At 38.4% G+C, this 27011-nt stretch overlaps 1 protein-coding gene across 10 annotated transcripts in view; it reads right to left on the bottom strand.

Moving 5' to 3' along the window:
* Nucleotides 1-208: 208 nt before the first annotated feature.
* Nucleotides 209-27011, bottom strand: part of LOC103025331 (R3H domain-containing protein 1) — a 75609-nt gene continuing 48806 nt past the window's right edge. For 6 of the 10 annotated variants that reach the window (XM_007257067.4, XM_049471414.1, XM_007257071.4 and 3 more), the window contains 13 exons: nucleotides 25926-26207; nucleotides 24370-24509; nucleotides 21488-21571; nucleotides 18483-18737; nucleotides 17113-17230; nucleotides 8612-8766; nucleotides 8312-8463; nucleotides 6830-6933; nucleotides 3284-3462; nucleotides 2933-3077; nucleotides 2426-2538; nucleotides 2007-2091; nucleotides 209-1068 (listed from right to left, as the gene is read on the bottom strand). In XM_007257067.4, the coding sequence (XP_007257129.3) occupies nucleotides 728-1068; nucleotides 2007-2091; nucleotides 2426-2538; nucleotides 2933-3077; nucleotides 3284-3462; nucleotides 6830-6933; nucleotides 8312-8463; nucleotides 8612-8766; nucleotides 17113-17230; nucleotides 18483-18737; nucleotides 21488-21571; nucleotides 24370-24509; nucleotides 25926-26207 (2153 nt within the window). In that variant the 3' untranslated portion in view covers nucleotides 209-727. The remainder of the gene's footprint in view (nucleotides 1069-2006; nucleotides 2092-2425; nucleotides 2539-2932; nucleotides 3078-3283; nucleotides 3463-6829; nucleotides 6934-8311; nucleotides 8464-8611; nucleotides 8767-17112; nucleotides 17231-18482; nucleotides 18738-21487; nucleotides 21572-24369; nucleotides 24510-25925; nucleotides 26208-27011) is intronic. The other 4 variants (XM_007257068.4, XM_007257069.4, XM_007257070.4 and 1 more) reach the window with 4 other exon arrangements.

The raw sequence follows: 27011 nt of genomic DNA, 5'->3' as shown, positions 1-27011 counted from the left end.
AATTATTCTTTGACAGCACTGTTTTTTTTTGTTTCTTTTTGGTGGTGTCTGGTTCTGGTATTTTCTGTTGGCGGTAGCATTTTTCCTGCAACAGAGTAATAGTGCAGTTAGGACTGAAGGCACGCAGAGTAGAAGCTTTCTCTTGTTCGCGGTTTTAACAGACGTACCAACTTTAGCAGGCTTTTCTTTTCTTTTTTTTTCCCTTCCTAAGCCAGTGCGTGTGGTCCGGGATCAGCTGAAGGCGGGGGGGGTTAATGTCGTCAGCATGTCCTCAACATCTCAAAGCATCTCAGCTTCTGTTCTGCAGTACAAAACTAGAATGACCAATCACCATGCTGTCTTCGTAGTAAAGCATCATACAGTCTTTACAAAATTGCAAAACATGTCTCGTTTGTTTTTGGTTTGATTAAATACCATTTCGAGTTGGATAATTACGCCCGTTTCAAACTGTTAGAGAACACCATTCTGTTTTTTTTTTTGCCCTTTTTTTTTTGTATGTTTTTGTATTCCCCCCTGTATTAACAAACCCAAGTGAAATCCCCGACAGTATCAAACCCGTTCATATTTCACCACAGTGGTGCAAACAAAAGAAATAAAACAAAACAAAAAAAAAAGCTAAAAAAACAAAACAAACAAAACAAAAAAATAAAGTAGTGAGTGAGGATGCCAGGAAGAGTGCCCGAGGCAATGGTGGTGATTGGGCAGGAAGTGTAAGAGGGGCGTGGCCTCACTGAGAGCTGGCTCTCTCGAGCGTGTGAGCCTCGTCGTGTCTCTTGCTGGATTTCAGTCTGAACGTGGTGATGGAGCTGTTCAGTTTCAGCAGTGCGCTCTGCGCTGCGTATTTGGAGGGGAACGTGGCCAGGATGGTGTAGGTGGACGCCAGGTCGTGAGGGGGCACTTTGGAGGGGTCAGAGTTCGTGTTGCCGCAGTCAGAGCGCTGGGGCGGCTGAGGCTCCGGCAGCCACTTGATGAAAGCTCCCGCTTTGCCCAGTTCTCCCAGCAGAGAGTCCGCTTCTGAGCGACTGATGCCGGCCGGCAGGTCCGTCACTTCTAGAACACGACTGGTCACTGCGTCACAAACAGACAACAGGGAAGAGGAAGTGTTTAAAAATCAACAAAAACTATTTTCATAGCTATTTTTTTTCCTAAACCCCCACCACATCTTTCTCGAGGAGGACAGAGGAGGACAATTTAAGACAGGGACATAAGTAAATATGAAAATTAAAGGAAAAGGAGGAAAAAACTAAATCAAATAGAAATAGGCAAGGATAGAAAAGAAGTGAAATATTACATTTTGGTAGAGAGTGATTTAGTAATTAATGGGAGAGGAAAAAAAAGAGGCCACTTCAGTTTCTGAATCAGTTTCTCTGATTTTGCTACTTATAGGTACATGTTTTAGTAAAATGAACATTGTTGTTTTATTCTATAAACTGTGAACAACATTTATTCCAAATTCCAAATAAAAACATTGCGATTCTGAGCATTTATTTGCAGAAAATAAGAAACGGCTAAAATAACAAAAAAAAACGCAGAGATTTCAGACCTCAATGCAAAGAAAACAAATTTATATCCAAAAAATTTTAATATAGTTAAATCAATATTTGGTGGAATAACCCTGCTTTTTAATCAGTTTTCATGCATCTTGGCATGTTCTCCTCCACCAGTCTTACACACTGTTTTGGATAACTTTGTCTGCACTCCTGGTGTAAAAATTCAAGCAGTTCAGCTTGGTTTGATGGCTTGTCCATCTTCCTCTTATATTCCAGAGGTTTTTAATTTGGTAAAATAAAGAAAAAAAGAAACTCAATTTTTATATGGTCTCTTACTTTTTTCTGACTGGACCTAAAGAGCTGGACCTCTATCTAGTGTGTTGTGATTATAGGAGATATTTTATAGTAGCTGTGTTGCAGGTGTTTGTCATTCTCCATAATTTGTTTGGTCAGAGCCAAACTATTTAATTTTAATCTGTTAACAAAGCTATAACTATAATGTGTGTTTTATATTACCTATCTCTCCTGGACTCATATCAGTTGACAGTGATTTCTTTGGGGGTCTTCTGCCGCGTCCCCCATGACGGATACCCATAGATCCCTGACAAAAGATAAAGAAAGAGGTCTGTGAATGTCTTCATTTCTGTCAATAAACTTGTTAATACTGATCAGTCATGCCTTAGTATAGTGTGATGTGGATGGTCATGGTAGGTAATGACAGATTTAAATTAGCAAAAACTGAACAGCAGTGAGTTTATAAACAAATGACTGTCATACATTAGAAGATATAAAATGAAAGTGTTTAAATGTTATGAATCAGGTACTGGTCAAAATAATGGTTACAGTATTCAATCGGTTTTACCATATGAAATATGCATAAGCAGAGCTGAAAGATAAGTGTGTGCAGGTGTGTGCACTCTGTAAGTGTGTTTAACCTGGTGGTGGTGATGGTGGTGGTGGTTGACCATATGAGAGCCGTGCATTAGTGGAGGTCTGATGGGAGGGTTGTACTGAAGAGGCTGTCCAAGCAAAGGATACCTGCCATCACCTGCAAAAAGACACACGCACACAAATAATTTAATATATAACAAAAAATTATACACAGTTATATTTCTCAACACATTATTATGATGACAGCTATAATGATTTAAATATGCATCACAAAATGTAACATGTAACACTGTGTAAAACGGCAGCAACCAAAATGAGGCATTTGAGAATGAGAATAAAAAAACTGCTTGTCTGGGACATACAGCCTTGCTTTTGGACTACTAAAAAATAGAAGTGTTCTAAAACTTTTGATTGGTAGTGTATATACAGAAGAAAAGTCTCCATTGCACTGTATTGCTTTGTGTTTTTTGTTGATGTTGCACTTCTATGCATTAATAAGTAATAAGGTTATAAGTAAGCATAATTAAAACAGAATATTACACAACGCTCACCTTGGCCTGGAAGAAAGGGACGTGAGAACTGAGGCATGATGGGAAGAGGGGCGAGGCCAGGACGGATACCCTTAAGATTGGCTAGGTGGACTGGAGTTGGAGAGTGGGCAGGGGATGGAGATGGGCTAACCAGCTGTGGACTACTCTGGAAGTGGAAAAAAAAAGTGTGAGGAAATTTAACACAGAATTATTTAAAATAAAAGCTTGTATCTCCATTACAGAAACTTTACAACTTTAGGTGGAAGCCAAGGTAAAATTATTTTACTCCAAACCGTGAAATTTTAAGGCAATATATAAAATAAAAAAGCTTAATATCAGCCACAAACATATAACTAACATGTTCCAGCATACCTGAGAGGCATCGAGTGGGGTGAGCTCGGCCGGTTTGGGGCCGTGGTGGAGCTGGTGGTCCAGGCTGTAGTATTTGTTGTGTTTCCACTGGGCGGGAGATGGAGCACGGGGCTGCTGGCTGGGAGGGACGCTCAGCTGCATCATCAGCATGCCGCCACTAGGGTGCGGTGGAGGTACACCTACAAATCAGAGCAGAGCAAATCCACACAGATGGACTGAAGTTATTGTCTGTATCATTTGCTATTAAGCCCAATGGGTAACAGTTCATTAAGCCAGTCACTCTAAATCGAGGATTACTGGAGTTTATTGCTAAATTACATAAATAGCTATTAAGACCATTAATGATCATTAACATTTAGAACAATTTACATCTCATTTCATTTGTGTTGCTCAAGTGTAAAAACCCTCTGCTTCATGTGAAGGAGCAAAACAATTCTAGCTGTTATATACAATTTAAATTTTATTTTAATAATAAAAATTAAATATATACATATAGCTAGATAGATATATACATGTATAGAGATAGACAGATATAGATATATATATATAGAGAGAGAGACAAAGATAGAGAGAGATAGAGACTGAGTTAGAGAGAGAGATAGAGAGAGATAGACATAGAGACAGAGAGAGTTAGAGAGATAGAGAGTCAGACAGAGAGACACAGAAAGTGAGTTAGAGACAGACAAACAGACAGAGACAGAGTTAGAGAGAGATAGACAGACAGAGAGAGACAGACAGACAGACAGACAGAGGCCGAGCTAGAGAGAAACAGACATACAGACAGAGAGCCAGAGATGGAGACAGAGTTACATTACATTACATTACATTACATTACATTACATTACATTACATTACATTTGGCAGACGCTTTTGTCCAAAGCGACTTACAATATTGAAGTGCAAATAATAGAAAAGGTTAAGTACAAAAATAATAGAAGTTAAAAATAAAGTATCTATAGATAGGGCCTTAAGGAGGTCAGAGGGAAATAATGGGATAGAGGAGTAGAGAAGAGGAAGAAGGAGATGAGGTTAGAATTAGTTAGTTTGTTAGAGGTGTTAGGAGAGTAAGTGCTCTTTGAAGAGCTCTGTCTTCAGGAGTTTCTTAAAGATAGCGAGAGATTCTCCTGATCTGGTAGTGGAAGGTAGTTTGTTCCACCATTGGGGAACTCTGTATGAGAACAGTCTGGATTGCTTTGTGTGAGTGTTTGGCAAAGCGAGGCGACTTTCATTGGAGGAGCGCAGCGGCCGGGAGGTAGCGGAAGCCTTCAGGAGCGAGTGCAGGTAGGAAGGAGCCTGTACTGTCATCACCTTGTAGGCGATTGTAAGCACTTTGAATTTGATGCGAGCATCAACTGGTAGCCAGTGGAGCTCAATGAGCAGCGGGGTGACATGTGCCCGTTTTGACTGGTTGAAGACCAGACGTGCTGCTGCATTCTGAATCATCTGTAGTGGTTTTACTACACAGGCCGGGAGGCCAGTTAGCAGGGCATTGCAGTAGTCGAGTCGTGAGATTACCACAGCTTGTACCAGGAGTTGGGTGGCCTGTTGCGTCAGAAACGGTCTAATTTTTCCGATGTTGTAAAGCGCAAAGCGGCAGGATCGAGCAACTGAGGCCACATGGTGCATGAAGAGAAGCTGGTCATCAACCATGACACCCAGGTTCCTAGCAACCTTTGTCGGTGAGAGAGAGAGAGAGTCAATGGTTATGGCAAAGTTGTGTTGAATAGAAGGTTTTGCTGGTATGACCAGAAGTTCAGTCTTTGAGAGGTTTAGTTGGAGGTGATGTTCCTTCATCCATGCGGATATGTCTGAGAGACACTGTGATATTCGTGCAGAGATTGAGTGATCATCTGGTGAGAACGACAGGTATAGCTGAGTGTCTTCAGCAAAGCAGTGGTAGGAAAAACCATGTGAGCGGAAGTTAGAGAGATAGAGCTAGACAGACAGAGTTAGAGAGAGATAGAGAGACATACAGACAGAGAGAGTTAGAGAGAGACAGACAGAGACAGAGTTAGAGAGAGATAGAGAGACATACAGACAGAGAGATAGAGACATAGAGATAGAGACATATAGACAGAGAGTTAGAGAGAGACAGACAGAGACAGAGCTAGAGAGAGATAGAAAGACAGATAGAGCTAAGACAGACAGACAGACACACAGTTAGAAATAGATAGTGATAAACAGGGATAGAAAGCAGTACATAGAGATAGATAGCAATAGAGAGAAATACATAGAAATAGAAAGAGATAATGATAGACAAAAATAAAAAAAATAGAAAGAGAGACAGACAAAAAGACGGACAGACAGAGACAGCAATAGATAAAAAGGCAGACAGAGAGAGATAGATAGCAATAGAGAGGTAGAAAAACAGAAAAAAAGAGAGAAATAGACAGCAAGACAGACAGCAATAGAGAGACAGAAAGACAGACAAATACACAGACAGAAATAGAGAGATATATAGATAGCGATATAGAGAGATAGATATAGATAAAAAGAAAAAGATGGATGGAGAAAGGCAGACAGGCAGAGGTAGAGATAGATGTATTCATATTTTAAATTATATACAGGCAGCATGACTACTAATAAAACTCAGGCTTTAAATTAAATATATATCTATTAAAATGACAGTAAATATAGCAGCTCCTGTCCATAGCATAATTTAATTAAGACCAACATTAACCTGTGGAAGCCTACAAGTGTAAGTCAGAATTAATGGCTAATTAAATTCAATATTAGCATAGCAAATGCAATATTGACGCATCACATTTACTGGCAAGGACAGAGCAGGGTGGCTGGAGAGACACACACAAACACAAACACCCACAAACCCACAAACCCACACACACACACCCACACACCCACACACCCACACACACACAAACACACAAACACACAAACAAACAAACACACAAACACGGTCGTCTGCAAGGACAGGACAGCACCACTGCCCAATTAAAGTGCTGCTTGAACAAAGCTGGCGCATGCGCGTACTCTGCGCACATGCACACACACGCACTACACAGAGCACTCCAATTAAGACTGTTTAGCTCATCTAAAACCCTTTTAAACATATACAGACAGACACACACAAACAAGTAGAGTGTATGCTGATCCTGATAAAGATAGCAATTTATTCATTAATCACACTAATAAAGAATTGTTGCTGCTAGCTGTAAACATTGCATTTAATGATATATATTTTTTTCTTTAATAACATTAGCATGTAGATTATACAATTCAATACAGCATTCATTACAGCCTGTTCTTGAACTAACCACACTGTAATATTTTTTAATACATGCATTCATTTTTCATTAAAATGAGAGCATAATTATAAGTCTAGAAGTGCAGAAATGCCCTATAAGGCAGGTTAGGCTTGTTAGCAACACACCTGCTGTTTAAACAGTCTGCTGATTAGAGCCTTTGTTAAAATATGTGTTTTTTAAATGCGAGTGCTGCAGTGTTACTGCAACCCTGTGTTACTGTTTCAGGGTTGGCTGCAGGGGGGACTTGCTCGCTGGGGATGGGTGGTAAAAGCTGCCATACCTGTGCACTGCTGGCCCGGGACTGGCTGAGAGCCGCAGGGGGAGGAGGCCCTGGGGAACTGCATCTGTTCTGAACCCGGAGGAGGCAGAAAGCCCACAGTTGAGCTAAAACACAAAACACACACACAAAGAAAAAGAAAAAGCATTAAGAAAAACACAGCTGATAATAAGCAGATCCATTAAAATGTGACTGGAACTGATGGATACAGTGGAAGGAATAGATTATAGGACCTAAATCAATATTGAAGTCATCCAGACTATAAAGGGACTCATAGTAGTCTGTAGTCTGTAAAGCATTTAGGTGCTCTTATCTGGGGTGCTGTTAATTAATTTGTGGTTTCTGAGGCTGGTAACTCTGATAAACGTATCCTGTGCAACAGAGGTATCTCTTGCTCTTCCTTTCCTGAGGCAGTCCTGGTGAGAGCCAGCTTCATCATAATAATATTTTTGACAGTCTTTGTCACTGCACTTGATGATACTTTTCAAGTTCTTGAAATTTTCAGACTGACTGATCTGATTTTTTAAAGTCATTTTTTCTTCACTGGGTTGAGTAGTTCTTGCTTTTCATATATGTATTAGAACATTACTCTAATAGGGCTATTCACTCTTTACAACTTGACAACTGATGCTCTTAAACACATTAAGAGGCAAGAAATACAAGTAGTTAACTCTTGATGAGTTCAGCACAGCTGTTAACTGAAAGCCATTCCAGGTGACGCTACCTTATAAAGCTGATTGAAAAGCAAGAGGTGCCTAATTTGAAGAATCTAAAATAGAAAACATATTCTGGTTTGTTTAACACTTTATTTACTAAATAATACCATTCCAATGTTTTTCTTCATAGTTTGGGAAAATGTAGTATTCATTTTCAATGCAGAAACATTTTAAATAATTAAAAAAACACTGAATTTAAGGTTAAAATTACTGTGATCTCTCTTTATATCAATCTCTTTCAAAAAATATATAATTTGACATTCCACCTGACACTGAATTCTGTGAGACGACTTTTGTTCAATGTGCACATTGTAATGGTGTGTATATACGATGTGCACATAAGCACCTATCCAAAAGACTCTCAAGCAGATTTGATTCATTTATATTTAGATTTTTGACTCTATATTTGTCTTTATATAATCTGTTTCTTGTGTATATTCCTTGTTTAATGTAATGATGCTGCTGGACTGGTGATTTCCCTGAGGAAACCTTCACAAAGGGATCAATAAAGATATACCGGTCTGTCTATGTATATCATAAGAGTCGATGCACCTGAAATGCATGCATGGAGAAAAAAAATATATATATATATATTTAAGATTCTTAAATTGTTAAACTAATCCCATTTGAGAGAAAATATAAAAAAAAAAATCTGCACGTTTAAATGTTGTGCATCTCTTCAACTCAACAACATTTTCTATATGGTCTCTTTAGGCACGCATAGGTTTAGGCAAGTGTACTAGTGTGTGTATTCATGTGTGTCTGTTACCTAACAGTGGAGTGCTGCCCTGGGGGTAGAACGCTGTAGTAGACCTGCATGCTGGCAGAAGGAACTGGTGTATGATTGGTCTGTCCCTGCAGGACAATCTGCTGCTGATAGGCTGGCTGAGGAACACTCTGAGAGCCCTGCGGCACAGACATCTGGACACACACAAAATGCATTATTCTCTCACTCCACAACACGCTGCTCTTTTTCAGCCCTTAATCGCCGTCATTTGTCAATACAGCTGCAGATAAATCAGATCACAAACAAACACAACAAGATTTTAAAACAAGACAAAGCACCCACTTGGTAGGGCGGCACGGGCGGGTACTGCACCATAACACCCTGAATATGACTGGGCATCCCGGCCTGGTTCCCGACCAGTGATTGGCTCTGAGGCTGCTGCACAGTCATCATGCTCTGGTAGCTGGGTGGTTGACCAGGCATGACGGCCTGATAGCCTGTAAAGATACATAAAAGCATATATTAGATCAGATATTTTACACAGATTTTCACAAAAGGTGCAGCAGTTTTAAATGAATTTTACTCTCCAATATAAATAAAATGAAATAAAACAAATCAGAATCACTTATCACGCTTGGTATCAGTCTAACTAGGTCTTCATAATCTGGATGATTTACAGCTAAAAGATATGAGCTCTTCAGGCCTATAATAGTAACGTTAGTTGGTAGGTGAATTAGCCTTATTATTTGTTTGTATTCCTGAAGTCTAGCTGCCTTTTTCTCTGTACATGTAAGTCACATGAGACTTAAGTAGCACTACTGAGGTGAATGTATGAATAGAACAGGACTACTGGGGCACATTTCTGAACAGAATAGAACTGCTGTGAAAAATGTATAAATAGAACAGAACTACTGAGGTAAATGTACGTTTAGAATAGGACTGCTGAGGTAAATGTACGTTTAGAATAGGACTGCTGAGGTAAATGTATGAATAGAATAGGCCTACTGGGGCACATTTCTGAATAGAATACACCTGCTGAGCTACATATTTGAATAGAATAGAAGTGCTGGGGTACATGTATGAATAGAATAGGACTACTGGGGCACATTTCTGAATAGAATAGAACTGCTGAGGTAAATGTGTGAATAGAAAAGCTCTACTGAGGCAAAGGTATGAATAGACTAGAACTACTGAGGCACATTTCTGAATAAAGTAGAACTGTTGAGGTAAATGTATGAATAGAATAGAACTGCTGAAGTACATTTCTGATTAGAACAGAACTGCTGAGGTAAATGTATGAATATAACTACTGGGCCAAATTTAAAAATAGATCATCTCTACTGAGATATTTATAAACAGAATAGGTCTATTGAGGTAAATTCATGAATAAAAAAAAATGTATAGAACTACTAAGGTAATTTATGAATAGAATAGCACTAGTGAAGCAAAGCTGCATTTCTCGGTATAAATGATAAAAAGTGCAGAAATCACAACAGTTAAAGTAAACAGGTTTAACTCAGTAAGCAGTGAGGGAGTGAGGGAGGATTTCACAAGACAAAAATCACAAAGCGGAGTGAAACGGGAAACAGAAAAGCTTGGGCTGCTCTGCACGTGGGAGGCACACCAAAGCAACACACATCGATTTGTTCTCTCAAAATACAAACACAACAAAAGGTCACAGAAGGTCAGGCTTTAAGCCCTCGCTTCAAATTCATGTTTAATGGCTGATGGTAAGCTCCCCTCTCTCCATTTCTCTCATCTTTGAGTTTTTGCTCTCCAGTTTGATGCACTCAACTCTATTGTGCACCTCTACACACATCTGTTTCCAAGTAGATATGCTGCTTTTCACCTACACTTTCTCCCTCATTATTTAACAGGGCTAACACATTAACTGACCTCAGAACAATTGCATTTCTTGAGAAGATTTTACCCTAATTAAAGTGTAAATGTTGGGGTTCTGCTTAAAAAAAAAAAAAGACAGGAATACAATGAAATGCACAAATTGTTTTTAAAGTGGCTGTCCATACTATTTTGTTTCTAAACTAAAATCAGAAGTATTTCTAAGTGAAGAAGGGACAAAATATTGTCCTTAATGGTACCAGCTTGTTGGAACAACCATCCCTGATAAGCATAATATATCCTGCTTTTGCTGGAGTTTTTCTGACCACGTCACGCGTCTTTACATACTTACGTCACATGTACAGCCTCTAAAAGAGGATCCGGCTCAGTTTTACTGAACTCGAGCGGCTGGTGGAGCAATGGAGACTTCAGAAGGGGAAACTCAGACCTCAGTAGCATATTCATTTACACTGACAAAACAATATAATAACGGACACCCGTATTTAATAACTCTCTTACATACTCTGATGACATTTTCCTCAGCAGTTTCTGACTGAACATAATCTGGAATCAGATTCATCCGCTGTGAAAGGAGACCACATCACACCAGTCCAGTTTAAAATGATTCTTCCGCATGCTCAGTGCAATTACCCAAAAGAGGGCCCAAAATCCCAAATCCCAAAACTTACCGACATCAGCTTTAATCACATTAACTCCTCTATTTCAAATACTACTCACACTCCAAAAGTCAGAAAAGTGAGAGAGTATAGATACAAATCTTTAGCAATGGTTGCGTTTAGCTGAATCTACAGTTACAGTAGATACAGTGATGAACACCATAATCAGTTGTAACCATAATGTTGTGTGACGCATGTGAACATAAAGGGTAGCTGGATTTTTGGCACAACACCAGATTTTTTTCTTTTTCTATTGTTTAATGGGTGACTTCAACCTGCTTCTCCCTTCTGGCTCAAACCATCTAATCACATCACATCTGAAAACTTTGATTCGGATCAAACTTAAATGTCTGAAAGTATGTACCAAAATAAAATGGAATTAAAGACGCCCTTAAATTAATATTATATTTCATAAGAAAAATAACTGAATGTTGTATGTAAAACAAGAGTGCATTACTTGATAAATCTTTGTATCATTCAATGATGAGCTGACATTCTTCTCAAAAAATAAAAATACTGAGCTTTAAAATTAGCTTTCTGTAACTGTCAAACTTAAATTTTCACTTTCAATTTTCTACAAAAGAAGAATACTCAAATACTACACAGTTAACATCACATCACACCACGCAGTGTAGGCAGGTGTGTGCACAGCTTTGGACTAGACTAGTGCCAGGATTTGACTACAACAGCCGAGGTGAATTTTTGAATAGAATAGAACTGCTGAGGTAAATGTACGATTGGAATAGGACTACCGGGTCAAAGGTATGAATAGAACATGTCTACTGAGATATTTATGGATAGAATAGGTCTGCTGAGGTTAATTCATGAATAAAATTATACTACTAAGGTAAATTGATAAACAGCACCGAACTACTAGGGTAAATTTATGATTGAAACATGACTACTAAGGTAAATGATAAGGTAAAAGAGCTTTGAAATTAGCTATTTGTAACAGCCAGGCTCAACCTACACTACACAACCTACATCACACCAGACAGTCTAGGCAAGTGTGCTCAGCTTTAAACTGTATTTGTGCCAGAATTTTATCGTGTTCATTCTTTTTATTCCATCGACATCCGATCCACTATTTTGTGCTGGTATCAGTCCAGTAATAACCCATCCATACAGGTCTGCCACCTCTAATTCAACACGATTTTCAAAGTGAAGCAATTTCAATCACCACCTTTCACTATTTAGATTCTTTTTTATTTCTATTTCTTTCTCTTTAACTCTCACCATCACTTCTGCTTTAGCTACTGTGTGTCTGTGTGTGTTTTCGTCGGAGTCTATGTCAAAGTCAGTAAGTAGGGTGTTTAAGGTGGCAGAGAGCAGACAGCTGTTTTCATCGAGCTGAACACACTCTCGCTCGCCTGGCCATTTTCCTGTCTGGCTGCCTCCTTTGTAGTGGCTGGCTGCAATCAATTCAGCAGGAGGATGGTGGGGGAGGACAGAGAGAGAGAGCGAGGGAGAAAGAAAGAGAGAGGAGGGCAGGCGTGAAAGAAACATACTGACCTACCGCTAGCTCCATCAGAGAAAAAAAAGCGAGAGAGCAAGAGAGAGAGAGAGAGAGAGAGAGAGAGAGAGAGAGAGAGAGATAGAGGGACGCTATTTTTACTTGCTCTCTCAGGACACACATCAAGAGAATAAAAGCCTCTCTATTCAGTGCAATAAGCCAGACACACACTCGCCCACCCACACACACACTCCATGGAAGTGGGAGTCTTTCAGGGACATTGTGGACAAGGTGTACGCTTTGTTTTACAGCAGCTATGGGTCAAGAAACACCTAAAGCAGACTAACGCACACACTGTGAATGTTCTAATCGCTGCTGTTGCTATTGATTTTCAGAGTGGGTGCCCTTCACCCCACTTCATTTTCCTTCTGTTAGAGCTAAATAGCTTCCGTTCCACACTAACTCAGTCACTATTACTCCTGTGTGACCAAGCAAGACCTTCTGCTACGTTCACAGTATTATTTCCTTTTAGTTTACACTAAAATAGGACTTCTGTGGCACATTTCTGAATAGAATAGAACTGCTAAGGTAAATGTATGAATAGAATAGAACTACTGGGGCATATGTCTGAATAAAGTAGAACTGTTGAGGTAAATCTATGAATAGGACTATCTACGGAGATATTTATGAACAGAATAGGTTTATTGAGGTAAATATCATGAATAAAAGTACTAAGGTAAATTTAATGTATAGAACTACTAAGGTAATTTATGAATAGAATAGCACTAGTGAAGTAAAGCTGCCTTTCACCCCACTTAATTTCCCTTCTGTTAGAGCTAAATAGCTCCCGTTCCACACTAACTCAGTCACTATTACTCCTGTGTGCCCAAGCAAGACCTTCTGCTAGACCTTCTACCTTCAGTATTATTTCCTTTTAGTTTACACGACAGCATAATCACTGCAGTGCTGAGAGAAACTGTGAAAACGCGACATAAAATAACAGCCCATTCAGATCCTTTCAGTTTAGTATGTGATGCATCATATACACTTCTTAACACAAGCATAAAATTTTAACACAGTATTATTTTTTTAAGAAAAGTAATGCAGCACAAATATTATACAATCTGGTTTTGCTATTTGTAGGTATATATTTGAGTAAAATGAACATTGTTGTTTTATTCTATAAACTACATATAACATTTCTCCCAAATTCCAAATACAAATATTGTCATTTAGAGCATTTCTCTGCAGAAAATGAGAAGTGGCTGAAATAACAAAAAAGATGCAGAGCTTTCAGACTTTAAATAATGCAAAGAAAACATAATAGTTAATATTAGTAAAGTTTTAGGAGTTCAGTGGAATAACCCTGGATTTTAATCACAGTTTTTATACATCTTAGCATGTTCTCCTCCACCAGTCTTACACACTGCTTTTGGATAACTTTATGCCACTCCTGGCGCAGAAATTCAAGCAGTTCAGTTTGGTTTGATGGTTTGTGATCATCCATCTTCCTCTTGATTATATTCCAGAGGTTTTCAATTTGGTAAAATCAAAGAAACTCAAGAAAATCATTTTTAAGTGGTCTCTTTTTTTCCAGAGCTGTATGTGGAACCTTTATGTTTTTTTATGCATTATTTATTAAACCCAGTTTGGCCCAAACATCCTGCTGTATTCGACTCTTTTTTCAGAGTCTGCTCACGTAATAATATATTAGCTTTTTGTTTAGGAATTTTTTTAGCAGTAACTAGCGCTCTAAAGCTTTGCTACTGCTTAGAACTTCAGAAGCTAGATTACTTTTCATTTATACTGAAATATGGATTAAATATTGACCCTCTTTGTCCCCAAATCTCCCCCAAATATCTCTCTCTCTGATATTGATACATTATCTACTGTAGAAGAGTCAGTATCTAATAAAAATAGTGTACAATAACACTGTAAATGATTCAGTATCTACTCTAAAGGATTCACTCCATTAGATATGATTCAGTATATGATATCACTATAAGTCACTAATTGATTATTAATAGATAATAAACCACTTATAGTAGATGATCATTATGTTATAAACGATGTTAAAGGATTCAGTATCCACTATATTGGATTAAATTCATCCTTTTTCTACTCTACATGATGACCTTTTTAATTTTAAATGGTTCAGAATCCTTAAATACAGGTCCAGTAATTATTTAGTATCTACTGTTACCAGTCCAGTGTCTTAATAAACTGTGAGAATTTCAGAAACTACTGATTATTTACTTATATATATTATTTATATATATATATATATATATATATACACACACATACATACAACCATATATATATATATATATGTGTGTGTTTTACTATAATTGATTCAAAGTCTGAAGAAAGGATTCAGTATATACTATTATGGTTGTACTTTGTTCTTTATTATTCCACGTGCACTTCAAATCAGTTTATATCTACTATAAATGACTGAGTATGAAGTATAACGGATTCGGTGCCTCCAAAGCAGATTTAATGTGTGTTGTAAAGGATTTGGTGTCTTCTTTTAATGATTTGTTTTCTACAATGAATGATTTACTAAATGCTGTGTAAGTACTGTAATATAAAACCTTTGTGCACTAAAGAAATGGTAGGTAATTGATAGGGCTGCAACTAGTGATTATTTTGGTAGTCGGCTAATCTGATGATTATTTTTTCGATTAGTTCTGCCATGCCCTCAATCTCTAAAATCGATAGAAACAGCTGATCATGAGATTTAAAAGGTATTTAAATGTATGGATGTTGTTTAAAGGTGAAAAGTACTGATATTTAGTGATTACTTTTGTAATCTGTTGAGTTTGGGCACTTTTGGAGACAGAATAAGTTCAGTGTGACCTGTGTAAGTGATCCAACGCAATCTCCCATTGCGCTTCTGTCCCCAACACTTGTGCAATGTAGTACGGTTACAAACCGATTATATCAACTAATCGTTGCGGCTCTACTAATTGAGGCCTATTTATAAACCCTAAGGGTTTAAAAGGTTAATAGGTTAACATCTACAGTACTACCTTTACCTCTGTTTAGTATGAAATTGCATTGTTTGGGGGAAAAAACCCAGTTTTCAGTGGGTATGAGCATCTTTGCAACGCATCGACACACATAATGATAATCAACATATTTCCATAATTAATGGAACCCCAGCCATGTACATTACCAAACATTAGTTAGGATAAGGTTGCTATAACCATCTTATCTAAATCAGAATACCACAAAATACTTATTTTCATATTTAACCCAAGCACAAGCAGCATGTCGACATCATCTCCACAGTGCTGGACTTCTGCTTCTGATTCATGCTAATTGAATAATGGATTTTTCACGCTTGTCCCTTAAGGACAGTAAACAAAAGCAAGCTTTAAGCAGCCTGAACAAACAGCTGTCAGCAGAAGAACGCAGGCCCGCTGCTGCTCGCTGTCAGACGTGATGGGCGGAGAGGTGAAAGGTCAGAGCGCAGGGTCAGCAGCAGAGGAGTGAGGGGTGGGAAAAGAGACCGGTTCACTGTGAGAATCTTACGGCCTCTCAGACAGTGCCACGGCCCCGTATCCTACCGCCCAGATTCACCACACATACAGAGACACCCACACACACAGCCCACTGAACCACCACACACACACTCCACATCACTGCATACTGACATGAGCACTCATCCATCAACTATGCAGCTAATGTATCATACAGAGCATCACTCATGTTCAGAAAGAACTGCAGTAGCAGGCTGTATAGTTTAGGATGGAGTTCTAAACAATAGAGTTGTTTCTAAAGCGTTGAATATCTGATCATCTGCATATTTCACTTGCTGACATTTAAAAAACATTGTTTGTCATTATTACAAGATGATGTACATGTATGTTTTTATAAAGATTTTTTGTGCCTTTAAAACGTACACATATTTGGAATTACTAGCCAAACAAAACTTGCTAGGACAATATATACAGTTTTATATTTAGACATTACAACTTATTTGGGACATGTATTCATTACTTTTATTTAATTTAAGTAAAATAAGTAAATACAATGATAAATCTACTAACAATAGTCATGATGTTATCTGCTTTAAGTAACTAATACAATCTTGCTATTAATTTCAGTATAACTTTTAAAAACAAATTTTGTACATAAAATGGCTTTCAGTATTTTTCATTCTAGGCACCTGATTATTTAAAATCTATAGAGGCACACAGAACTATTTAATCTGCAGCTACTTTGGTTTTATTTTGTGAAAAATATCAATTTTATAGTTAAAACCTGTTAAATGTGTCTTACTGCAAACTGAACAATGTTAGTTTCATAGATAAGTGCAATACTTTATGGACCTTTAAGAAGATATCTAGTCATAAAAGACGTTATACAACAATTGTGACGTTTTCATAATCATAATCTCATAATAAAGGGATTATATTCATTTCTAAAATCTCATAAATGAGAATAAGGATTCTTTTATGGCCTTAAATTATTTATTTATTTTAATACTAACTTCTAAAATGAATCAATAAAATACTGCTTACAGCTTTGAACTGCTTACAGTGAAGCACATGTAGTGAACGTAAATCTAGCTATTCAATGTAAATGTAATGCAAGCATTACTGTTCCCCCACACTAATCTATAGAAACAGACATTTCTCTTCCTGCCACTCAGTAGAGCCACACAAACCACACACACACAAACCACACACACACAGCCTTAAGAGTCCCAAAGGCCATAAACAGTAACAGTGCAGAAAGCAGCAGAATGCCTTTATGAGCTGAGAAAGAGAGAGAGAGGACACCCAAACTGCTGACAAACACAAACACCTCAGCAGTCTAGAGTGTAGTGAAGCTAAAGAGTGTGTGTGTGTGTGTGTACCTACCTGGTTGCTGCGGTGGTACAGGTTGGCTTGGAGGAGCGCTGTAGTGTACTGGAGTAACTGGTCTGTAGTGCTGGTTAGAATGGGAATACTGACCAGGAGCGCAGTAGCATGATGACATCTGCAGAAAACACAATTAGAAAAACATGCAGTAATGAGCAGGAGGTCGCAGGTTCGAACCCCACATCACTTCAAAGGGTGATGTCCCTAGCACAGGGCTTCTGTGAGCTGACGTATCGGAACCGAGTCGCTGCGCTTTCCTCCGAGCGCACTGTGATGATACTCGGCAATGCTTCATCAGCAGCAGTTTGAAAAAAGAGGAAAAATATGTTTGTCTTCACCTCCTTGGTGTGTTGGGGCATCACTAGTGTTAAGGGGAGTCCTAATGAGTGGTTTGGGTAATTGTCTGTGTAAACTGGGGAGAAAGAATTTACCATTTTCTCCCAAGTTTAGCGCCCAGTTACACAACCCACTGGTTAGGACTCCTCCTATCACTAGTGATGCCCCAACACACCAAGGAGGTGTACACCCAACACCCAACAAGCTTACGATGCTAGGGGATAGGGGTATAACATATAACATTGCTCATGCAAAGGAATCACTATTGTGCACCATTAACAAACTCAAAGTGCCTGCTTTATTTTTTATTTTTTTTGTAAATGAGTGTACTTGCTGAGCATTTTGTATATGTACTGGAAATTAAATGAAGATGCACTAAAATAACCAATCTCTCCGAAAGCGCTTTTCAGCCAGCACTTAATCTTAAACTACAAACAAAAGTAGGTTTCGGAAACAGAAATACTTCTTCGGTTCTTCTACAGGAGTACAGCTGTTGTACAGCGCCCTCTGTTGATGTGACGTTTTAACGGTTCCACTAAAACAGCTGGAAATGTGGGCTGATTTGCTAAAAATAACCACAGTTCTTATAAGGCCGAACAGAGTTTGAAGTTCTGAGTTCTTTTTGTGGAAAAGAGCTATGAGACGGTTCTCTCTTTATAATCAACAGACATTACAGAAGTTTGAAGCTGTTGTAAGGAACCGAAACGTCTTATGTTTTGTTTAGTCTCTTTAAATGGCTTCCCCCGGGCTATAGTGTGAGGTGTGTGAAAGTGAAAATGTATCACTTTTGTAATAACAGCTATTAAACTGTTTAATGTTAGCCTGCAGGCTAGCCATTAAAGCAAGATTGTCTTTTTCAGTTTGACTACCACTCAGGGTTGTTACGATTTTTTTTTTTTAGTATGATTAGTTTTTTTTTACAGCATGTGTGGTTAATGTAAAAGTGCACCTGCTGAAGAAATTGCCTCTTAGGGGCAAAAAGCTTTTATTCGTTTATTTATTTAGTTTATATAATTTATTAGTGGTGTGCCTACCTGCTGCACAGGCTGCTGTAGGTATCCTTGCTGCTGAATGATGGTGGGCTGGTTGACTGGGGTGGGTGGTGGATAGGCGGGTCCGTGGACAGGCTGGCCTGGCTGGGGGAGGATGTACCCAGAGGGAGGCGGGTTCTGGAGCACCATAGATGGAGGAAACAGTCCAGGTTGGGGTTCTGAGAGGTCACCTGAAGTCTGCCGAGCCAGAGTCATCTGACTAAACTGGCTCCCCAGACTGTCTTGCTGCTGCTGCTGCTGTAACACAAACATACAGCTATTAGAGCTAGCACTGGTTCTATTGTACCCTTCTTATTAATATCTGATTAATTATTATATAAGTTAGCTAGCTTAGGACCAAACCATTGGAAGATGAACACAGTTTACAACATGATATGCTAGGCTAATGCTAACAAACAGTACAGTGGTGATTTGTTTGGAATTGAGTTCATGGCTGAATTTTTTCATGGAAAAGGTGCTGCATTTAGTAGGAAATGGATGCAGCAGGATCCCCCAACAAAAAACAGTGGATTGATGCGGTATTCGAAATATAAGCAATAGAAAGACTTACGTTTATGTTGCAGCTAAGACTGAATCAATTTATAAAATACTGGGAGAAATTAGCACTGTGAAATAATTAGCACTATGCAAAATGATGCAACTCATGATACAACATGTAAACTGACTCTGTAAGCAAAGTGGCACCCTGTAATTCCGCAAGTCAGCCTTTGTTCTTGTTTTTTTTTTTTTTTTTTTATTTATATATGTATGTTTCTTGTATATATACTTGATATATTTGTACACATCTGTTTACATTTTTATCTACATATACTATCCCTTAATATTTAACTTCATATTGTATTTTTGTCTTTATATCGTCCTCTCTGGGGCAGTTTGAAAATTAGGAGAAAAATGTCAAAAAGTAAAAAAACAAAACAAAAAAAAAACAATATAGTGAAATTAACCAATAATCAATACACTGATAAAAAAGTGACTGACAGGAGGTCAATATATCCCCTTTGGACAACCTAGTCTCAACTAAGTTTTTTAATAAGTAGAGCAGGCAGAGAAAGCAGGCCAGCACTATTAGGACTTAAGTTTACTGGTGCATCAAAGCCTGGGCCGTCCTCCACCATCAGCATCTACACAGCATACTCCAGAGATGCTATTCTTAGATGGGTTTTTACAGCATCTGGAGCCGGATTAATTATTGATAAAGAGCGTAAGGATGTTATTGATAGAAAGAGTGCTCTATTTTGTAGAAACAGATCAAAAAAGCACATGCTACAGGGGAGAGCGTTAGAGAGAGAGAGGCAGAGAGAGAGAGGGGGTGAGAGGGAGAGAGAGGGAGAGAGAGGGAGAGAGAGGGAGAGAGAGAGAGAGAGAGAGAGAGAGAGAGAGAGAGAGAGAGAGAGAGAGAGAGAGAGAGAGAGAGATTGCAAAATCTGGAGTGACCCAATTCAGTCATTAACCTCTCCATAGGGATTCAAAGATTAACACCCAGGAGGCCTTCTGCTCTCTGCCTTTCGGAGGGTAAACTTAACCTCTCAAAGCTCTAAGCAGGAATAGCCCAAGCTTTCCAACAGCAGCCTCAGATCTAGTACTGAGTGTACTAAGAAAAGGGGACAGGCTGCATGTTCTTGTACATATACAGCTTTGAAAAAAAGGGACCACTTTAGTTTCTAAATCAGTTTCTCTGATTTTGCTGTTTATAGGTTTATGTTTGAGTAAAATGAACATTGTTTTATTCTATAAACTACAGACAACATTTCTTCCAAATTCCAAATAAAAATATTGTCATTTAGAGCATTTATGTGCAGAAAAAGAGAAATGAAAACAAAAAGATGCAGAGCTTTCAGACCTCAAATAATGCAAAGAAAACAAGTTCATATTTATAAAGTTTAGTTTTAAGAGCTCAGAAATCAATTTTTGGTGGAATAACCCTGGTTTTTAATCACAGTTTTCATGCATCTTGTCATGTTCTCCTTCACCAGTCTTACACACTGCTTTTGGATAACTATATTCCTTTACTCCTGGTGCGAAAATCAAAGCAGTTCAGTTTCAGGTTTGATGGACTAGATCAGTGTTTCTCAACCTTTTTTTCTATCACGTCACCCTTTAAATATATGCGAGATGTCAAGGCAATTAGCGCGATTAGTGCTGCCTGTGATTTGGGACACACCCCGACACGAGCTGACTCTGGAAAGGAAATATGCACGTGAGGCGCAATATTTTGACGGCACCCCCGATGAAGCCAGACGGCACCCCAGGGTGCCGCGGCACCCTGGTTGAGAAACACTGGACTAGATGAACTAGATAATTTTAATAATAAGCACAAGGTAATTTACATCTACAGATGTGGACGTCCCCAAGTTATCCCCTGATGTAAAACTTTATGATCAGTTTATACTAGTGCATCTAAAAATTACTTTATTTCAGTAATTCAGTTGTATTAAACACACAGAGTGATCTATTTTAAGCATTTATTTCTTTATTGTTGATTATTATGGCTTACAACCAATGAAAACCAGTGTATCAGAAAATTTGAATATTTTATAAGACCAATTGATACTTTTGGAAGAGTGGGCAGTGTGCCAAGTCCTGCTGGAAAATGAAATCTGCATCTCTACAAAAGTTCTCAGCAGAGGGAAGCATGAAGTGCTGTAAGATTTTCTGGGAAGATACTGCACTAGTATATTGCTTTTTAATGAGAGTTAAATCTAAAAAAAGGTTTTTGGGATAAACACATTTAAAACAAGTCATAAATGGTTCTATATCTGGTTTGATTTTGTAAAAATGTTCTACACACCATAAAAAAGTGTAACAAAGATGTACAGCGAAGACAAAAGAGCTAATTAAAACACAAGGAAACAAAGGCACTGCATAAAAGAGTTGCAGGAAAAAAGGTGATGTACAGAAATGTACAGAAAAGGAAAAATGACAAGACTACAGCGTGTTACTGCTGACAGATGGAGAGTAAAGATGGTGCGAGAAAGTAAGACAGGTACCACAGTGTAGTGTTGGTTTAGAGGAACAGGCAGGAGCGGAGGAGGGTAAGAAATCGCTGAGTACTGCACAGACTGACCACAATGCTGCAGAAAAATAAAAGAAAGAGGGAGAGAGAAAGGGGAAAGAGGGAACAGGGAGAAAAAGAGAGAGAGGGATGGAGCAGAGGACAGAGAATAAAATATGTCTCAGTCACAGCAACTGGAGTGGAGGAATTAAAGGAAACGAAGAGTAAGTGAGGATATGAAGGACTGCAGAACTGAATGAAGTCTGAGTGTTGGCCTGAGTATCAAACTGCTGGCATGAATATATAGTCATAAATAATAAAGTTATGAAGAAAATTAACCACAGAAAAATAGACATAGCTTATTAAACCACAGTAATAGAAATATGACATGATCATTTATCAAAATCAGTTATAAGAAGAACATCTCAAGATCAATGTAGGCTTGTCAGTCTGTCAAGACCTAAAATGAATGCAACCACAGCAATGTTACTGCAGCAAAAACATTCTAAATGTACAACTGAAGCTTTTATTTTCTGGCAGGAGTCTTACATATTTGAGGTGAGGAACCAAATAACAATGTAATCTAGTTACGTTTGAAGTCCCATTCTACTTACAGTACATGTTATCTTTAATATAACCTAAAAAAAAAACATGAGTACCATATTTTTCGCATTATAAGACACACTTAAAATTCTTTAATTTTCCCTAAAATCGCCAGGGCGCCTTAAAATCCAGTGCACCTTATGCATGAATTTTACCAATCAGGTTGTAACAAGCAGTAAAGCCATTCGGCTGAAGTACAGCGTTATACAGGAGTTTCAGTTTAGTTCTCCAGCACCAAGGCTGGAGCAGAATTAGCATTATCCACTAACCACGCTAAGCGCTAACTCGTTTGGGCAGCATTTACGTCCCGCTAGCATAAGCGGTTAGTTGCTAATGATAATGCTGCTGCGCGCTCACAAAGATATTTTCTTCCCCCCCCCCCCACTGCTAATTCATGGCAAATTCATAACAATACTATATCCACCAAGGTTTTGCCAAGTTTTCCTTTTAATTCAGCAGGTGAAGCTGGATGTTAATCTACACATATTTGGGTGAGTAAAGCGCTTCAGTTTATTTACAGTAAGCTTAGATTTCTAGATTTCCACTAAAGCAGAAGCATTAGCGGCTAACCGCTAGCCCGTCCGACAGCTATACACTGAGAAACCCTCAGTGTTCAGGTAAGCCAGGGTGATATTAGCTAGCAGTTCGTCCCACATAGCTTTTAGCAGCTAATGCTAATACTGCTTGAAAACTAAACTGCACTTCAGTGGAGTAGCTTTACTGCTCCTTACAACCTGACTGGTAAAATTCATACATAAAACTCACTGGATTATAAGGCGCACTGATTATTTTTGGTAAAAATAAAGGATATAACGGTATGAGCTTCCATGAACTGCTAGCTTTCTGAGCCACAGAAAATTCTGCGTAGCTTTCTGAGCAAGTGTATCTCCCATTTTCAAACACCACAATATTTCTCGGTTTAAAAAACTGTAAGGATTATATAAAATAAGATAAAATCTTTCTACTGTCTGAATTTTACACTGCTGAGCCAGCTGGGGAGGGCCTCAAATATGGAGTAATGGCAGGGTCACCAGGTGAAGGCGGTAATGAGGACATATTACAGTGAAACAGCCACTCAGCTATTCGGCGAAGTGAGTCCAGCAGATCAGAGAGCATGGCTTATAGCAAGACTGTCGCATACTATAACTCACTTTATAATGACAGGGTGGAGGTATTCCAGCAGTCTCAAGCTGCTACAGCTTGAGGCTACAACTCAGGCTAAACACAGTAAGCAGTGTACAGATGATAATGCTAAGACATCAGCATTCTGAAGGAGGGTAAAATAGATGATTTTTTTCCCCTGTTTGCCAGCTGATACTCAGTATGTTGGACAATGGTACAGTTAGCAAATGTTTTCCTTTTTAATATTCATCAGTGAACTAGCTAGCAACAATACAATGCATGACTTGTGTTTTACAGTTGGTTACATATATAGCTCTGGAAAAAATTAGGCGACCACTTTTATTTCTGAATCAGTTTCTCTGATTTTGCTATTTATAGGTTTATGTTTGAGTAAACTGAACAATGTTGTTTTATTCTATAAACTACTGACAACATTTCTCCCAAATTCCAAATAAAAATCGTCATTTAGAGCATTTACAGTTTTAATGCATCTTGGCATGTTCTCCTCCACCAGTTTTACACACTGCTTTTGAATAACTTAATGCCACTCATAGTGCAAAGATTCAAGCAGTTCAGTTTGGTTTGATGGTTTGTGATCATCCATCTTCCTTTCGATTATATTCCAGAGGTTGTCAATTTGGTAAAATCAAAGAAACTCTTTTTTTTTTTTTTTTAACGGTCTCTCATTTTTTTCCAGAGCCATAGGTCTGACAACAACTATTTTTATGTAGACAATATTGTTCTGGAAATAATTGTGATAAATGTAATTACTGTTATTTTAAGATCAATATATGCCACTGGTTTAATGACAATTTAACAGCAAATAATGGATTTCCCCCTTTAAAAGTGGGTGAAACTGGACTACAACAATGAATAACTATTAATATGTAGAAATATTTGGACAATCAGACAAAATATATGAAAGATTAACCATCCTACATAAATATATAATAATAAAACAAAGTGTACCAACAAAGTGGCCTGAAAAAGTTATACATTTAATGCACATATACAAACATTTCACAATAAGTCGATAAGTATTGTATGACTAGTCGATAACACAATTATTGTGACAAAAAAGTAAAAAAAAATAAAATCATTTAAAAATCTGAACATGAACAGGATTTATGAGTAATGAGACGATGGACTAACCTGGGTCAGAATGTGATTGGCGGACTGATGCTGTGGTGGAGGTGGAGGAGGTGGTAAAGTCTGCTGGCTCCTCATCTGCTGTGTAGTCATGATGGGGTTGTAGACCACAGCGCTGCCATCAGGATTCACAAATGGCTGACCTGCCGGACCGCAGAGAATAAACTCTCATTAGAAATTTCCAACCATACGACAGAATGCATCATTCATGGAAGTGAGTAGAGCTGCTTTAACACAAACCATGCTGTGATCCATTAAATCTCACAAGCTGTATGTTAAAGCTTAAAGAAACATGAACTCAGGTGTGACATCTATACAAAGTTTAACATTACTACACTAGATTTCAAAATATTAACGAGAACAGTCAACTGAAGACTTTGAAGTTTACCCCAATGGGTTTGACAATCATTTTCCACTGAGTTTAGCTGAATTCGATCCAAAAAATATATCCACATTTTTTTTGCCCCAGGTTATTATAGTAAGCAATGTCGCAGGTTAAGATAACAATTTTAAGTTAACAATTTAAGCTGATAACCCAAACTTGTAGCGATATTCTAGTAGAAATTTCCATCTCTGAATGCAGCTTTAGAGTCTTTCAATACAGGTGCATCGCAAAGTAATTTTTCAATGATATTCTATTGTTTTATTTTTTTATTTTATTAATTCAGTTCAAAACATGAAACTCATTATATAAATGTATTAAAACACAGAGTGGTCTATTTTAAGCATTTATTTGTTTTATTGTTGATGATTTTGGCCTACAGCCAATGAAAACCCAAAAAATCAGTGTTATAAAATTAGAATATTATATAAGACCAGTTGATACTTTTGTCAGTGTGGGCAGTGTGCCAAATTCTGCTGGAGAATTCTCATAAACATCCTCATAAAAGCATCTCCCAAAAATGAATGCGTTACATGATACTTTTGTCATTTTAAGACTATTAAATGCCACTAACATAATGATTACAGAATAAAAAGCTATTATACACTTTTAAAGACAGCAAAACTTAAAATAATCATTTAATATAATCAGTTTGGGAATCCTTACCTACTTTAGTCCACAATGTGTGTATGGAGTCAGAGTTGTTAAAACATGACTGGCTAAATTACTGTTCACTGTTATATGTGTGAACAAACATACAAACAAACAATACACAATATCAAGATTATCATCCTCATTTATTGTATGACGAATCGATATTGCAACTATTGTGACAGGCCTATGAAGTGCTGTAAGATTTTTTGAGCTGCACCTTTATTTTCCAACTCTGCTCTAGAGGTACCCGGGCTTGACTTGCACGTTAATGATTTTCATTTTTCATCCCATCTGTCTTTCTAATTGGGTAATTTATTAGCTTATTAGGTGTGGTTGAAGCTCAAGCCTTTGAAACTCCAAAAATTTAGTTTCTAGTAAGTAAAGCACTAAAAGCAATATCAAAAAGTTGTTAGTTGACAGAACGCTAGCAAGAAAAGAAGAGAAGTTTCTCAAAAGGCCCTACATGTAGGACCACAGCCAGCACCTTATCATCTCCTAACAGCACGGGGCGTGGTGTACCCACCTGTATGAGGGTTTAGCAGCACGCTGCCCGGCGGGATGGCCGTGGCCTCCAGAGGAAGGAGGTAGTAGCTCGTGTTAGCATTTGTGCTAATGCTAGTATTGGCGTTGGCGCTCTGGGGGCCCGGTGCGCCGGTGCTGGCCCCGACAGGCCCGCAAGGAGGGGGCGCAGGTTGAGGTGCAGTCGGGACGCGGCACGGTTGGCTCACTGACGTGACCGGTAACGACAGGGTGGGGCGAGGGAGTGAGCCTGTAGACGAACCTACGCTACTAGAAGAGTCGGAACCTGTGGCAAGAAGTAACGAAGAGAAGAACGAAGCCATTTTCGCTGTTTGCTGGGTTTTCAAGTTTGTCAAATTGAGGACTGGAAAGGGGAATACATGCGTGATGAGGGAACTGAGGAAAGCAACGATGAGGGATGATGTCAAAAAGAAATCCATGAAATAACATGGCCAAACAGAAGAGGCAGCTTCAGTGATTCATAAATGAAAGAAAAAATGGACAAAAAGAGACTGAACACTGGTCTGCATGCTTATCGCATCAACATTCCTCGATCCACATCATGTGTTTATTAGGAATACAGGGTTCCAGGCTAACTTTTTCACAACCGTCTCAAAGCTTGACTGACTAGCAGCATGTGGCTAGAATTATCTGAGAGTATGGACAAACATATTTAACATCAACAAACACACAATGCAGGATATCAACATATGTGCATATCCTGCATGTATGTGCAAGGTTAGTTAACTTCCACAGGACATATATCAAAAGTTATGGGACATGTAACTAGTTCCTTACTCCTGACATTTGTTAGGTCAGTGTATTCCCGAATTTTTGCACTATAAGGCGCACTTCAAAACCTTAAATTTTCCCAAAAATCGACACTGCACCTTATAATCTGGTGCACTTTATGTATGAATTCTACCAGCCAGGTTATAAGGAGCAGTAAAGCCACTCCACTGAAGTACAGTTTAGTTCTCCAGCCGTATTAGCATTAGCTACTAACCGCAGGGCTAGCTTTTTCTCCTTACAAAGGTGAGTATTATCGGCACTGTTGGAGCAGCATTAGCATTAGCTGCTAACCGCGCTG

This window comes from Astyanax mexicanus, chromosome 23, assembly GCF_023375975.1.
Source record: "Astyanax mexicanus isolate ESR-SI-001 chromosome 23, AstMex3_surface, whole genome shotgun sequence".
Lineage (NCBI taxonomy): Eukaryota > Metazoa > Chordata > Actinopteri > Characiformes > Acestrorhamphidae > Astyanax > Astyanax mexicanus.
This window is presented reverse-complemented; position numbering and strand designations above follow the sequence as displayed.